This window comes from Brassica oleracea, chromosome C9 (assembly GCF_000695525.1).
Source record: "Brassica oleracea var. oleracea cultivar TO1000 chromosome C9, BOL, whole genome shotgun sequence".
Classification (NCBI taxonomy): domain Eukaryota; kingdom Viridiplantae; phylum Streptophyta; class Magnoliopsida; order Brassicales; family Brassicaceae; genus Brassica; species Brassica oleracea.
The window spans coordinates 43995683-44011110 of NC_027756.1; the positions used below are offsets into that span (position 1 = coordinate 43995683).

The 15428-nt window shown below is 28.2% G+C and overlaps 1 protein-coding gene across 1 annotated transcript; it reads right to left on the minus strand.

Moving 5' to 3' along the window:
• Window positions 1–1040: 1040 nt before the first annotated feature.
• LOC106313423 (fatty acyl-CoA reductase 1) lies at window positions 1041–4786 on the minus strand. The gene is made up of 10 exons (XM_013751221.1): window positions 4636–4786; window positions 3537–3640; window positions 3200–3405; window positions 3012–3112; window positions 2739–2931; window positions 2489–2650; window positions 2284–2365; window positions 1878–2147; window positions 1525–1652; window positions 1041–1348 (listed from the first exon to the last, which is right to left on the minus strand). The coding sequence occupies exons 1-10, from the start codon at window positions 4709–4711 to the stop codon at window positions 1189–1191; spliced, it is 1482 nt and encodes a 493-aa protein (XP_013606675.1). The 5' UTR covers window positions 4712–4786; the 3' UTR covers window positions 1041–1188.
• Between the last annotated feature and the right edge of the window lie 10642 nt (window positions 4787–15428).

The following is a 15428-nucleotide window of genomic DNA, read 5'->3' on the forward strand; positions in this document are numbered from 1 at the left end:
AAAACAAACAAATCTGTGTTTTTTTAAGCGCTAATGAAAAACTAGTTACACATTTATTCAAACACAGTTTGGAGCAGTGAAGTCATTTTGCAAACTTATCCGTTTTACAATAATTGAAATATTAACAAAATAATTTCGATAGCAAGTTGACAGACATAAAGTCGATAAATACAATGAGTGCAATTTGCCGGTAGGAGCTCAGAGTGTCTATTTGTCATTTATATGCAACAGTTTAAGGGTTTGGTTTTTCTTTTCCTACCTTTGTACTTTTGGATGACACAAGTGGCGATAATATTTCAGCCACATTTCAGTTACGCCCATTCTCACTGGTAAATTTACCAATCAGGTAAAAAAGTAATTATTATTATTTTTGTTCTTTACTCTGTGTACTGTTTATTTATGTCTACTTTTTCTTCTTCCAGGTTTGTAGAGAGGAAATCAGCTATGCTGAGTTTGATTTTTATTTTGTTATTGTTATTGTTTTTACTCTAGAATTTTTCCATCCAATTACTCTATATTATTTCCAACTACTCTATATTATTTCTTCTCATTTACGCTGATGTGTACCAATCATACCCATTAGCAGTGATTGGTTAAGAACTAGCGCAATACAAAGTAAATGGATGGAAAAAAAAAAATTTAATGATTTTTGTGTTGTCCTGGATTCCACCCACATTTTCTAGAGATAAATAACAATGTAAAAGGCAAAGGAAGATGTCACTGTCCAGCGTAAATCAGAGTAAATATTATTCATCTCTTTTTATCTTGATTGGTGACATTTAAGTGGAAATGAGAGTAAATTTTTCCACTCTGTTATTTGTTGCGCTGGTTATACTTTACAATCACACCCATTATTATATTCGGATTCATTTTCTCGTAAGTGGGGCATGCTACCATGATACAAATTTAAGAAGAAAGACATCTAGCACGACAATGATGTGTCATGGCTATCTCATCCTTCGTGGAATAGTTGACTAGTACATACAAGGCAAAATTGTATTAATATTTGTAGATCTCACAATAATATTTAATGAAGCCAGAAATAGAATTCAGTTATAGTGACATATATTATCATATTCATACAATGCGTTGATATATATAATGATATTACACACGAGATTAATTCGAACTCCTTTCAATACTTCACAATACGATTTTACTAGTATTCAAGTACATAATTACTATAATTTATTGTTTAAGAACATAGGTGATGAGGCCAGGAATGTGTATGTTTGCGATATAATCGTCCCAGTTGATGGACTTGGGATCAAAGTCGAACGATCCATCCATCTCTTTGATGTTCTCTTTTCTTCTTACTCGCAGTCTTTCGGTATTTAAATCATCAAATCTGCACATAACAAGAATTTATAGTGTTAAGGCTTAATTAAGCTGCAATTACGACATAAAGATATGATAGAAACTCATTTGCAGTATAATTAATGATGTATTATTTGTTCTCTTTCCTTATAAGAGCGATGTTACTTAGTACGTCTTTCGTGAAAAATATATGAATAAAATACATACATGCCCTTGAAGAGTAAGTAAGGCTCGTAAAGCTCAACTAGTCGCATAGCTACCCTGAGTTTGCGGCTAAGGTCATTGTATTTATCTCCTTCACTCCATGGGTAAATGATATTAATCAACCGAAGTATCTGTAATGGAAAAACAAAACAAAAACAAAAGAGAAACAATGTTGAGAAAACAAATTATTAAATATAAATATTTTATATTAAAATTATTTTTAACTAAAACTCATTAAATGTTAATATTTTAAACTTTATATATTCAGAATATTTAACTATACTATACATATGTAATCCAAATCAAAATGATTATCGTATTTTTTTTTATTATATATAGAGTGGAGGTTAAAGTACCTGCAGAGGAAGCTTGTAACGAAGGATCATGTAGAGGCTGAATTGAGCCATGGTGGGTAGAATCGTTCCTTTTGATACTATGATTGGAGAGCCGTTGCGAGCAACCAGAGGTTTTTTAGTGAAGTAACGAGCCGAGGTATCATGGAGTTGTCCAAACGTGACCGGATTCTGAAAAGAAGAGCCGACATGGTATATGGTCTGGATTCCGGTTTCTCCAGAGTGAGCTGTTGCGGTTGCGATCATTGCGTTTACCACCATGTCCGCTGGTATCTGAAAATGATGTAGCACTTTCCATAAATTTTTCATAAGAGGATTATATGTATTTAACTTAAACAAGTAATATATGTGTTATTTAATATGCTATAAATTGAATTAGGTGTCGAGTTGTGCTTAGATTTGTGCTTACAAGGTCAAAGATTGAGGTTGAATCCGCAAGAAAACACTTGAGCCTTCCTTTGCCATATGCAACAATCACACTATCTATTGTTCTGAACGTTCATAGTAAAAATTATTAAATATGAATCTTGAGTTAACACGTTATATATAACTTGTGACGTACTCATTTGATTTATATTAAAAAAAAAAGAATTATGATATTAACCGGTTCGCACCTCAATCCTTCGATCCAGCCAGGAAACGGCTCGGCGAGAGTACTAGTAATCATTGTTGGACGAATGATAACAAGTGGTAAATTTTCTCTAGAGCTTCCGATTAGCATCTCTCCCATTGCTTTGGTGAATACATATGTATTTGGCCATCCATGAAGCTTTGCCCTATATGAAAATTGATTTGTTATAAGAATAACGTATATATAATGAAAGTAACATTTAAGAACATTTAGGGTATGATTAGGCCGCATACCTTGTCATTCCAAGATCTTTCATCGACTGTGAGATCTCTTCTTCAGTACAATTTTGATGCTCTAGCTCTTTCAGTTTCTGTTTCATCAACTCGAATTCTACATTGATGTCTAGTTTCTTATCCCCGCTGAGACTCTCCCCCATCTTAAATGGTTTCTCCAGGAATAGTCCTTTGTTTTCTCCGCAGACATATGCTAAATTAACAAATGAAAATTAAGGTAAGCCAGGTAGTTGGTACATATATGGTGGGTTTTGTGAGAAATATTAAACTCACCGGTTGAGACATGGAGAAGCAATTGTCTTTTAACACACTTTTTGGCAAAGTTGAGAACATTGAGAGCTCCGAATGTATTGATGCCAAGACCGATATCGTATCTATACAGTTGTCGTCAAGAATCACATGTTATAACGATTAACCATTATATAAAGTATATATCACTTATACAACATTTTGGGTCATACCTTTCATCGAAATTCGTTGTTGCTGCGATATTGATGATGATATCAATCTCACTCCACATCCGTTGTAAAAGATCAGGGTCTTTCAACCCCAGATTATGAACCGATATATCACCGGGAACTGGCACGATTTTTTCATGCACTAATTCATTCAGATTCTCTTCACCTAGATCTTTCCTCAGCACCCTAAAAAGGTCTATCTCCACAACCTGTTGTATCATTGTAAACAAAGCAAATATATTGTCAATATCATTTTGAGTTAAGTAATGGACCACCTCTAGGGTAATTATTTACGTAAATAAGTGTTTTGGTTATGGGATTTAATTAATTTATGTCATACCTCACTACGTAAGCGTTGCATGGCTGCTTTATCGTCGGAAGCTCTCAACAAAAGGTACATCTTCTTCACATTTGGTTGCAACCTCAGAATTTTCTCTACTAGAACTGAGAAAAGAAAAACACACAAGAGATTTTAAGTAATTATCTAAAATTATGACTTTCCAAAAGTTGTTGTTTTAAGAAAAGTTTATTTTTCATTTGTTTAATGAGGTTCTTTCTCCTTTTTCCAAAGTTGTTGTTTTAAGAAAAAAATATTTTCCTTTTTTGATGTACTAATAACTAACATCAACAGAATGTAAAAATTTCAATACTATTCGTCTACAACTCTCATACATACATTCCCAGATTCGAAAAAATATATGTGAAGAATTATAAACTCAATCTTCATCAAACATAATGATTAAGGAGCATTAGTTATATTATTAGGTGATATTTGGTGCAAATATAATATATATATATATATATATATAATTTGCGTGGGAAGTTTGTTTTTAAATCGGAAACGCAGAATCCATGAAGCAAGCATATATATTTCACCGTCGCAACAAATTCTATAATATAAAAGTACTAAATTTTAAAATAAAATATAATACATAGGAACTCACTGAAATGTTGAAGATATATGTAATATGAATGGGCCACATAAATCTATTAGATGTGTGACAATAAATGAAGTGGATAATTAATCATGAAAAATTCATCAGTATATATCTTCAAAAACTTTTTTTTTATATCTTCAAAAAACTGGTCACTGTTATTCTCATATATCATTTTAAACGAGGAACACATACATACATACCGACCGGTAAAATTTCTTTTGTAAGATCAATTAAATGTTTAGATACTCACTAGCTACAAGAAAGTTATATTGATCGCAATCATACAATATAATAGCCAATTCCACCCGGAAGAAAATTAAAATCGTAAGAATCTCTATAACTACGAAGATAATATGAAGCATATTACTGTAGCAATTTTTCTCAAAGATAATAGTATGAAGCATATAATCGATTACGAGATTTTCATCAGGTTATCGAATGATATAATCTTATGGTATAAAAACCAGACTCGAAGTGCAGAAAGATGTAGAAAGAACGTACCCTTGGCAAGAAAACCAGGAGCACCGGTGATGAGAATCGTCTTGTCCCCAAGAAATTGAACACAGTTGGATTCCATATTGAAACAAATTATACTCTGTCAACTTAAGACAAACAGACAAAACTTGATTGTATTGGGTGACTTGAAGCTTTCTGAGTTAAGGTTACTATATATAGAGACTCGTAAACATTGAGATCCTTATTATTGCCTATCGTATTTACAATTTCTTCATCGACCAACCTACCCATTAATTACAGAAAATATTGGATGTCATTTTAATTACTAAATAAATATTTTTCAGAATAATAAATATCACATATCACCATTTAAGAAACGTGACTACATGCCCACCCATCATCTCGCTATCTCAGTCCTCCCTTTGAAATCATTTATTACTTGTGGTAATGAGGATAGTTGTACAATGACATAACACCTATAATTAATACTCCATATTTCATTACATAAATTGTGCTTAGAATTATAATCAAGGTTTCTCATCATTCATAAACGTGAAGCATGTTCGTACAACGTTAACGTTATATCGGACGTTTAGAGATCAGGTCAACTACCTACCCGAAATAGATTTCACAATTAAACTATGTTTATGATTGTATCTTAAGCCGCATCATTAAAAGAAGGAAAGGATTCCCGGAAATTCATACTAACTCAAAAAAGTATTTGATCCATTAAACTATTGGGACAGTTGATGGAAGAGTGGTGCAAGTAATCTATATTATTAAAACTGAAATACATTTTAAATTTGTTTGGAAACAAGAATAACACTATATATCTATATTGTTTGGAACCATGTATAGCATTTAAAAAAAATTATGGCCTTCTAGCAATATAAAAAAAATGATTTGTAATCAATATTTCATCAAATATATTCAGTTACCGTAACTCAAATACACGTAATAAATCCCACTTTTAAATATGGAAACAATAAAAAATAACTAATAAATAGATTTTGACAAATATATGATATACATCTGCAATGTAAATTTATAAAAAAATATAGAACACTTAAAATGGAAAACAAATATAAATTTATATATAAAACAAAAAAAATAATACCGCAATACAATTGCACTACAAAATGGTGAGGCATCTAAAATATATAATATTCACATGAAAACTATAAAATATTATAATATTCTTAATTATGCAATAGTTAGACATGAAATATTATAACTTCTAAGGTCCACCTCCTATTGCAATTACGTGACATGCAAACATATTCATGTTATATATGATTAAGTGTCTCTTTGAACAGAAAAGTACTATAGTTTCTTTCTTTAAGTGTTTCAGAAATGAGTTCTAAAAACAATTTCACAGTTTTGTTAAATATCTTTATGATCGAAAAATTATAATCTAAAACTACATTGTTATTAAATTTCGAATACTTTACATAAGTAGATTAATATTAAAATTTTCAACAGGGATATGGAAACCACTATATTTTGGAAAAAAATCACATTTTTAAAATTTGTATTTCTCTTCAATCATAGGAACCACCATATTTGAAATCTATATTTATCAAAAAAATAATATATTTTCTTAAGGTTCGATTTTGATTTTTCGGTTTTAGATATATAGGAACCACTTAGTTATTTGTGAATATCAATTTAGTTTTGGGTTTTTTTTTGCTTCGGTTTTGATTCACTTATGGATCTCGGTTTATAGTTCCATGTCTAACCGGATGCTGAAGTGTTTTTTTTCTTTGGTTATAATTTTTAAAATATCACATCATAGAACGGGTTATAACCTATAAATATAAATAAAGTTTTGCAATATAGATTTCAAATATTTCCACAAACTCAATGGTAAGTATATCAGATTTGGACATAGGATTCAAAAAGATTTGAATTATCTAAAAATATGAAAATACCCAAAACATGGAAAATATTTAAACTCCAAAAAATCCAAAAATATTTAAATACCTAAAAATCTAAAATTTTATTCGAAATATAACCCGATGAACCCAAAAATACCCAAATTTTATCCGACTACCCAATTTTTTTTATAAACAAATTCAAATTTTACCTGAAACACAAAACTATTGTAAATCCAAACTCAAAACTTAAAAAATATATGTAATACCAGAAACATGTTCGAAATACCCTAATGTACTTAATATACATAAAATATTTCCGACTAGATCTCAGGTAGGATACAAACTCAAACAAAGACCCACGGGTCCAAAAGAAATACCTATTAGGTAATTTTCTCTGAACCCGGACCCAAACCAAATCTATGTTTTGAGTCGGGTTCGGTTTGGTCTTTGGTCTGGATTAAATATCCAGGTCTAAGAGAAAGTTATATAAAATGTACATATAAAATCTTAAATAAACTATTCATAGAATATATAATTTTCAAAAATTCTCTTCTTCAATATAATATGACTTTATATTATAATATAATCTCAAAAAACCCGTGCTTTCGAAGCGCGGATCAAAATCTAGTATATCTACAAAAAGAAAAAGAATTATTAACGCTACTGTAGATAATTTGATATTTATACTTCTAGAGCTACCACGACAACAACTATTTATTCAAGCTGATGTTGGACTGCTTTTTTAAAATGATAAAATAACAATGAATCACTAGCAGTTCTATTATGGCTCCTAATGGAGAAAGCGGAACAAGCGTTGCGTATCTAGCGGATTAAATGGATCGAGCAGAACAAGAGTGGATCAAGGGGATCTAGCGGTCCAAGTGTGAATCAAACGGATCTAGCGATTCAAAGCATATGTTTGAATGGTGAAAGTGGATAAAAAGCGGTCCAAAATATTATACAAAACTAAAATAATTTATACAGATTTTTTTCACAATTTATTTTCAGAAATAAAGTAATATTTTAAACAATTTTTAAATGCAATAAATATATTTTTATTCAAAATATAATAGAAATTAGTTTTTATATAATTATTTTGAACTTTAAAATTAAATATATTTATTTTTCTGACCTTAAAATAATTATACTTTTAGGTAAATTAGTGGAATAGTTTTGACCATTACTATTAGCAAACACTTAAATCTTAAAATATCTGAATTTTTTTGTGAAAGACATATTGTTAAGAAAATAAAGTATGATGTAAAATAATAAAATAATAAAATACATGTTTAAATTTTATTTGGATCGACTTAGAAATTTAAGTTTTATTCAGATATTTGTTTTAGAGACCAGTTTCATGCGGATATTTATAAAGAGTATAGCATAATATATCTTTAAATTACTTGAGAATAAATTTAATATATACTAAAAATAAGTTAACTAGTTTAAAACAATTTTGAGATATATATAGTTATCCTACTTAAAAAAGTCTAAACACATAAAAATTAATAATTATACTATGCAAAAAAATCAAATTAAATAAAAATAAAAGAAGTGCCAGAAACACTCAACAAAGGCTTCGAATTGGAATAGCGGATCAAGCGTTGCAGATCTAGTGGATCAAGCGGATCTAGAGAAACAAGAGTGGATCGAGCGGATCTAACGGTACAAGAGTGGATCGAGCGGAACGAGCGGTTCGAAATATATGTATGAATGGTGAAAGCGGATTCAAAATATTGTACATATTTATAATAGTTTATTTAAGGTTTTATAGTTATTTAAATAAATTTAATTTATATTTAGTCTCTTTTATAATATTAGATATTTAAAAATATTTTTAAATTAATGTTATTTTATTTATTTATAATTCTACTATTTTATATATTTTAAATAACTATTAGTAAATTTCTATTGCTTTTACTCAAAAAAATCAATACTTTTTATCTAAAATGTTCTATAACTTTTTTATTTTTTTATTTTTTATTTATAAGTATACATAGTTATAGTAATGTGAAAATACTAATTAGGATTGTTATTATTGTTTATTGTTTTATCTAGAAATAATAATATGAAATATAATTATTATGTATAATTATTTTGAGCTTTACAATTTTGAATGATTTTAATTTTTTGGTAAACTGGTATAATATTTTTGAGATTTAATATTAACTAGCACATCATATATTTAAAAGTTTTTCTAAAAAATATATATTATTAAGAAAATAAAGTATTATATTAGATAATAATATATATTGTTCATTTGAACAAAGGGTGAATGTTCGGATATCCATTCGTATTTGGCTCTTCTCAAATACTTATACTTTTGATTCTAGATAGAATTATATTTTGTATAACTTTTCGATAACCCAAACATTTTAAAATTAAAATCCACATATATTATTTTGTCTTTTTTCTTGAGCAAAAAAAAAGCAAACTAAATAATGATGGAACACAAAAGAACCACCAAAAACACTTCAACATTGCAGCATAACTATTGTAGATAGCAGTTCAGTGTGTTTGTTTGCAACTTTGAGCCACATGGTGACGCTCTGGCAGCGTCCTTGCTCACTTCGGTCTCTAGTCTGGACCACTTCGGTGAGGCCAGGATACTCGGTTAGCAAAAAAAAAAAAAAAAACTTTGAACCACATGTTGTTCTTCCACGTTAATTAAACGTATGTAGTGATAATTGAAAACACGATGCGTGCGACACACTTAGGCGTACCGTCTGTCTTTGGACCGCTTCCCACTCAATACCAAAGGCTATGTAATTACTGCAGAAAGTGGATCTTTGCTTTTGTTTATAAATTTAGACCGCTTGCGGTATGTTTATATTTTATTGTTAAATAAAGCAGATCGATTTATAAGTTGAATGAAATGTTGAATGGGAAAAAAATAGTGGATCTTACACTTATGTGTATCCTCCACCTTTTGATCCACTTCCCATTCCAAACCTATATGACCAAAAACTACAGAACCACTTTCTACGTAATGTTTCTTGTGTGTAGAACTACTGTTTGTACTTTTATTTTTAATTTTAGGAAATAATATTTATTTATGATTGTAGTATGCTTTGATTATGTGTTTTTTTATATTTCTACTGTTTCGTACTTTTGTATATACACAATATATCATTTGAAAATTATACTCCTTTACCAAAAAAAAATATTGTTTTTAACTATCCAAATTAAATATATGTATATATACGTTAAAATTAATTTTATATATATTTTAATTAAAAATTTATACTCATTGCATTTTTTAAATAACTAGAAATTTAATTAGAAAAGTAAATAAAAATTTAATTCTTTAAGAAATCATTTTAAATATATTTTACACCGCTTTTTATCAAAATATAATTATTTTCAATGCATCCAAAACCAGACACATATTTAATTTTAAAACTCAAAATAATAATATATAAAAATCATTTTTAATATTTTGAATAAAAAGATATATTTTTCATTTGTAAAGTATTTCAAAAAATAAATCTTTTTTAATTATCAAAATAAATAGTATTACAATTTTTATAGATTAATTTAAATTTGTACAGTATTTTGGATCATTTTTTATCCACTTTAGTCATTTAAACATATGTTTTAAACCGCTATATCCGCTTGATCCACTCTTATACCGCTCGATCCGCTTGATCCACTCTTGTTATATTCAATCCGCTAGATCCGCAACGCTCGATCCGCTTTTTCCATTCGGATCCTTACGAAGAGATTTTCTGGTCGTGTGCTGCCGTTGATACTCAGCCATTTACTGTGTTTACACTTTACAGTGCAGTTTTTTTCATTTTTTCTAATGGTCGTTATGTATAGAAAACAATCAATAATGTTTTTTAATCATTTATTTTGTCAGCATAAATACGGCAGTCGGCACCACTGAAATTCCATCTGCTAATTTTATATGCTGGTTTTCTATGGCCACAACTTTTGGAAAAGAAAACTTTCGGACGCAGGTTATTTTGGTAACAAATAATTCGTATAGCTTTCGATTAACAAATTCAACTCTTTAAGTTAATCCACTATATATTAATCACTGAGCATTATAACATATTTTCGTAACCACGTGTTATCACTAAGATAATTCTTGAAATCTTTAAAAAAATAAGTTGGTTCATATAAATATTTTTTTTTGTAACACAGTTCATATAAATATATATTATATTTTTTATTAAACTAAAGGTCTAACTGGTGACCGTTATAGGAACATTAGGAATGAATAGAAAAAAGTATAGACGAATAAAATTATAAAAATGAAAAAGAAGATTATTCCTTATCAATTTTAGGAAAAAAAAAATTGTTATATATTCCTCTAGAATAAAAGGAATGAAAATGAATAAAAAGAAAAAATTATTCCTTGTAAATGGTGGAAAAAAAATAGGAATAGTAAGGAATGCATTATTGTCTTTCATTCATTGGTCACCAGTTAGACCATAACTATCAAATTGATTAGTAGTGTGCAAAAGAATATTCTTAATTATTTCTTTAAATAAAACCTACGAAATTACCTAATATGATTAACATATATATGGCAGTTAATGATTATGAATAATACATATTTAATAACAATTTTTGTATCATTTTTCTTTCTGTTTAATTTTATTAAAAGAAATTAAAAAATCACATTAAGCATATAATAATAATAAAAATTAGATTTTTTTCTATATGTTATATTTTGAATTTTTTAAAACGAGTATAAATTACTAAAAATGTAAAAGTCCCACATTGAAAATTTTGTGATCAATGGTTTAATTTTTTTGTTCAAACAAGATACAAAAGATCACAAATCGTATGAATATGAAGTCTCATTAATAAATATTCATAATATATATATATATATATATCATTTAAATTAAGTTATATACTATATATATATATATGTAAATATGTTAATTTCAAAATTTGCATTGAAAAATTATTGAGATCTTAATATTAAATGATAGTTTATGGATAATCAACATTAAACAAATTGAGAGCAGAAAACCTAATTCCCTTTCGTCATTTTACAATCAATATTGTCTATCTAGGTTTGGTGATTTGTGTCAGCTGCAAAACTGATTTTTTTATGCATATGAAGTCTTAAAAATAATTAAAATGAGTTGTGATACTTTAACTCTTCAACAACACTGGTATATTTAAGAAACCAACATTTGTATTTGTCATTTTACAATCGATAAAAATCTTAGTGTTCCAAAATGTTAAAATTATTTAATGAATAAACATTAGTATAAAAAATTTACTCAGGTGTGCATACACGGGTTATCATGTAGTTGTGGAAGATGTGGACGACACCTAACATATATGCAATTAAAAGTTGGAAGCGGAAAGCTGCCGATAATTATACTTCCTTTGCCGTCAATTTATAAGGGTTTGCAATTAGTTAGTTACATATATTGTCAATAAAGTTTGGTAGTAGAAACTAAAGAGGTATGTTTTCCACGCAAGTAGTTCTATTTTTGGACTTACCCTACATTGATATAATTGATTTCCATCGTCTTTGAATTATTTTCCTGCTCAGTAATCTATACGTCCATGTTATATATACAAGGATTTACATTATGTACATGTTGCTCCAAACAGTTGGGCATTTTATCACCCCGGTCGGGTTAGCTTTTGTATGAAAATACATAAAATACATATATTTCTTTAATAATTTAAATAAACTATTGTATATCTAGAAGAAATTTGGCAATTTGCTACATATAAAAAGAAAACACAAAGCCTTTTTTTTCAAAAAAAAAAAGAAAACACAAGTTTGGCAAATATGAACGGCAACCATTTGCGTGTTTTGACATTTCAAAGAGGTTTGACATTTTGAGTTGTGAGCCGTTATATCTTCCATTACAAAATGAACAAACAAGCCCTCGCAGACTTTGTACCGGGTTTGGTCTCTGTGCCGGCTCTTGTTCAATGAAATTAATTCTAGTTATGCACAAAAAAAAATCAGTAGGTTTAAGGTTTATTTTTATATATTTTTTTCTCATTTCACTTTCATCTATGCATGATATGTATCATATATATTTTTCACCGTTTGACTATACACTTTACATAGCTGAGTTTCAATATAGGTGGGGTTGGACCAGTCTTTGAGCTTTCGACAATGGCTTCACATCCTAAATCGTTATAGACCAAATTAAATGCTTAAGTTGTTAAAAGTTGGTCTACATTTTAGTGATGACAAAAAATATTGAGTTCGGGTTGATTTGGTATAGAAATGTCCATGAAAAGTTAAAACTGTCAGAAAAAGTCTGTATAGCGGTTTTTGTGTATTACTATTGAAATAACTTTTCCCTTACAGTTTCACCAAACTTTCTAAAATTTAGTTTATAATTTCTTTTCATTTACGTAAATAAACACAAGAGTTTTCACGTAATCGTGTATATCTTACCATAATGTTATACTCTTTTCAAATTTGAGTATGTACTGTGTAGATCAAGAACACCCAAGTAAAAAATACATCAAATGCCGTCTTAGCCTTAAAATAACAATAAATCTGTATTTAGTTATTTTAGGTATTTTAATTTATTGTTAAGGGGGTTTTATTAAAAAGTATATAATTAAAGTTTTCTAAAAATGTTATTTTTATTCCTTAAGTGTGTTTCTATAAATCCTACCTAGGGTTCCATACATTTTTTCTTTCAGATTTATCTAAAAACGGAGGATAAGTAATTATTAATGCAAAGAGTATTTGGCTATTTGCTCCTCTTCTTAACTCACCATTTTTTTAAAAGTTTTTCTTGGGTTGAACCTCGATTGTATTAGTATTTTGTTATTTCATATTCCATATCTTCTAAAAAATAAAATAATAAGTATTTGCCATGTTATATTATGTTTTTAAAATAAAAAGATAAAATAAATAAAAATAGTACTAGTTACAAAAAAAATAATTTTTTAAATATTTTTAACGCCGTTAGTAAAACGCTAAACTCTAAACCTTAAATACTAAACTCTAAACCCTTGGATAAACTCTAAACCTTTGGATAAATCTTAAATCCTAAATCATAAACACTAAACACTAAATCTTAAAAACACTAAATTCTTAATCATAAACTCTAAACCCTTAGATAAATCATAAACTCTAAACCTAAGGGTTTAGTATTTAGGATTTAGGGTTTAGTGTTTTGCCGACGGAGTTAAAAATATTTAAATTTTTGTTTTGCAACTATTCATATTTTTATTTATTTTAAAAACATAATATAACTTGACAAATTTTTATTATTTTGTTTCTTTTTTAAAAAGATATGAAATATGAAATAACAAAATAATATTGGTTGGTGATCTTACAAGTTTGAATCCAAGAAAACTTTCATTTTTAACATCCACGCGGATGAGTTATTCTTGGGTTTACCCCTTAGGGTGAACCCATAGGTTCACCAACCAATAGGAAGTCATTATTTTATATTCAGTATCTTTATAAAAAAAACAAAATATTGTCAATTTATATCATGATTTTAAATTAAAGAAAAAAATAAAAATAAATAAAAAATAGTACTAGATGCAAAAAAAAAAAAATTTAAAACCGCCAACAAAACAATAAACCCTAAACTTTAATTCCTAAACTCTTGGATAAATCATAAACCTTTAGATAAATCCTAAATCAAAAACACTAAACACTAAATCTTTAAAACACTAAACCCTTAAACTTTTGAGTTTAGTGTTTTTAAGGTTTAGTGTCTAGTGTTTTTGATTAAGGGTTTAAGATTTATCCAAGGGTTTATAGTTTAGCTAAGGGTTTATGGTTTATCCAAGGGTTTATGGTTTGTCCAAAGATTTAAGGTTTAGGATTTAGGGTTTAGGGTTTACCCAAATGTTTAGGGTTTAGGATTTATGGTTTAATATTTTGCTGATGGCGTTAAAAATATATATTTTTTTTGCATTTAGTACTATTTTTTATTTATTTTAAAATCACGATATAAATTGACAATATTTTATATCTTTTTTTAAATATACTGAATATAAAATAACGTCTTCCCCTGGAATTCACGGAGTGAACCCAATTGAATAACTCAACGCGGATTATCTCCTCTCCACTGGTCCCGAAGCTCATTACATACCAACCAATCGTACAACCTTTTGGATAACAAACGGAGTACTTAGTTTTGTCAGAACTATTTTGTAAAATCCTTTTCTCATAAAACACCAATGGAATACAACGAACATTTCATGTGAACTTGAAAGAAAGGTTATTATTGTGGTTTTTAGCTCCTATGGTTAGACACCTTATGGGAACTCTAAACAAGGTTGCTATGTTTTTAGGCTCCTATGATTACTTTTAAAATGTTAAACACCATCTCAACTGTAAATGATATTATAAGACTAAAATCAAATAGCTAATTATATATAACACAAATTAAAAATCCACATCACAACTCTAGAGTAAATTTTACACAGGCAACGGAGAATCAAAGACTACCGCGTAAAACTCTGCGTACCGCACGACAGCTATTTAGTTCTTATCTGTATATTATATTTATAGCCTGTGTTAAAAACTTTGAAAGTATATAACATAGCAGGTTGAAAACAAAAATATTTTAAAATCAGTAAAACTAGAAGCATAACTGAAGCTACTACTAGCAGAACCAAATCGTTTTAAAGTTTAAACCAACTACTTGGAATATATAATCTTTTAGCAAAAAAAAAAAACTACTTGGAATATATAGGATAAATGAATGCAGTGCCGTCCCAATAATTTTGGTGGCCTAAAGAAAAATAAAATAAAATAAGTAAATAATTATAAATATCTTAATAAAGTGTTTTTAAATACGAAACTTATATTTGAATCAAAAAATTGTGCTCGTATTAACAAAGTGTTTTTGAATACGAAACATATATTTGAATCAAAAAATTGTGTTTAACTCACGATAACAAAATGAAATTACCAAAATAAAGGATCTGTTTTTGAAAATGATGGAAATAAGAAAATAAAATTTAAGATAGCTAAGAAATTAAAACGTG

Excerpts from the sequence above, each read along its gene's own strand:
- LOC106313423 (XM_013751221.1), bottom strand. The coding sequence starts at position 4,711 with ATGGAATCCAACTGTGTTCAATTTCTTGGGGACAAGACGATTCTCATC. Across the intron at positions 2,932-3,011 it reads GCTTCTCCATGTCTCAACCG|CATATGTCTGCGGAGAAAAC; the intron begins GTGAGTTTAATA and ends TTGTTAATTTAG. Across the intron at positions 2,148-2,283 it reads CAACCTCAATCTTTGACCTT|ATACCAGCGGACATGGTGGT; the intron begins GTAAGCACAAAT and ends CATCATTTTCAG.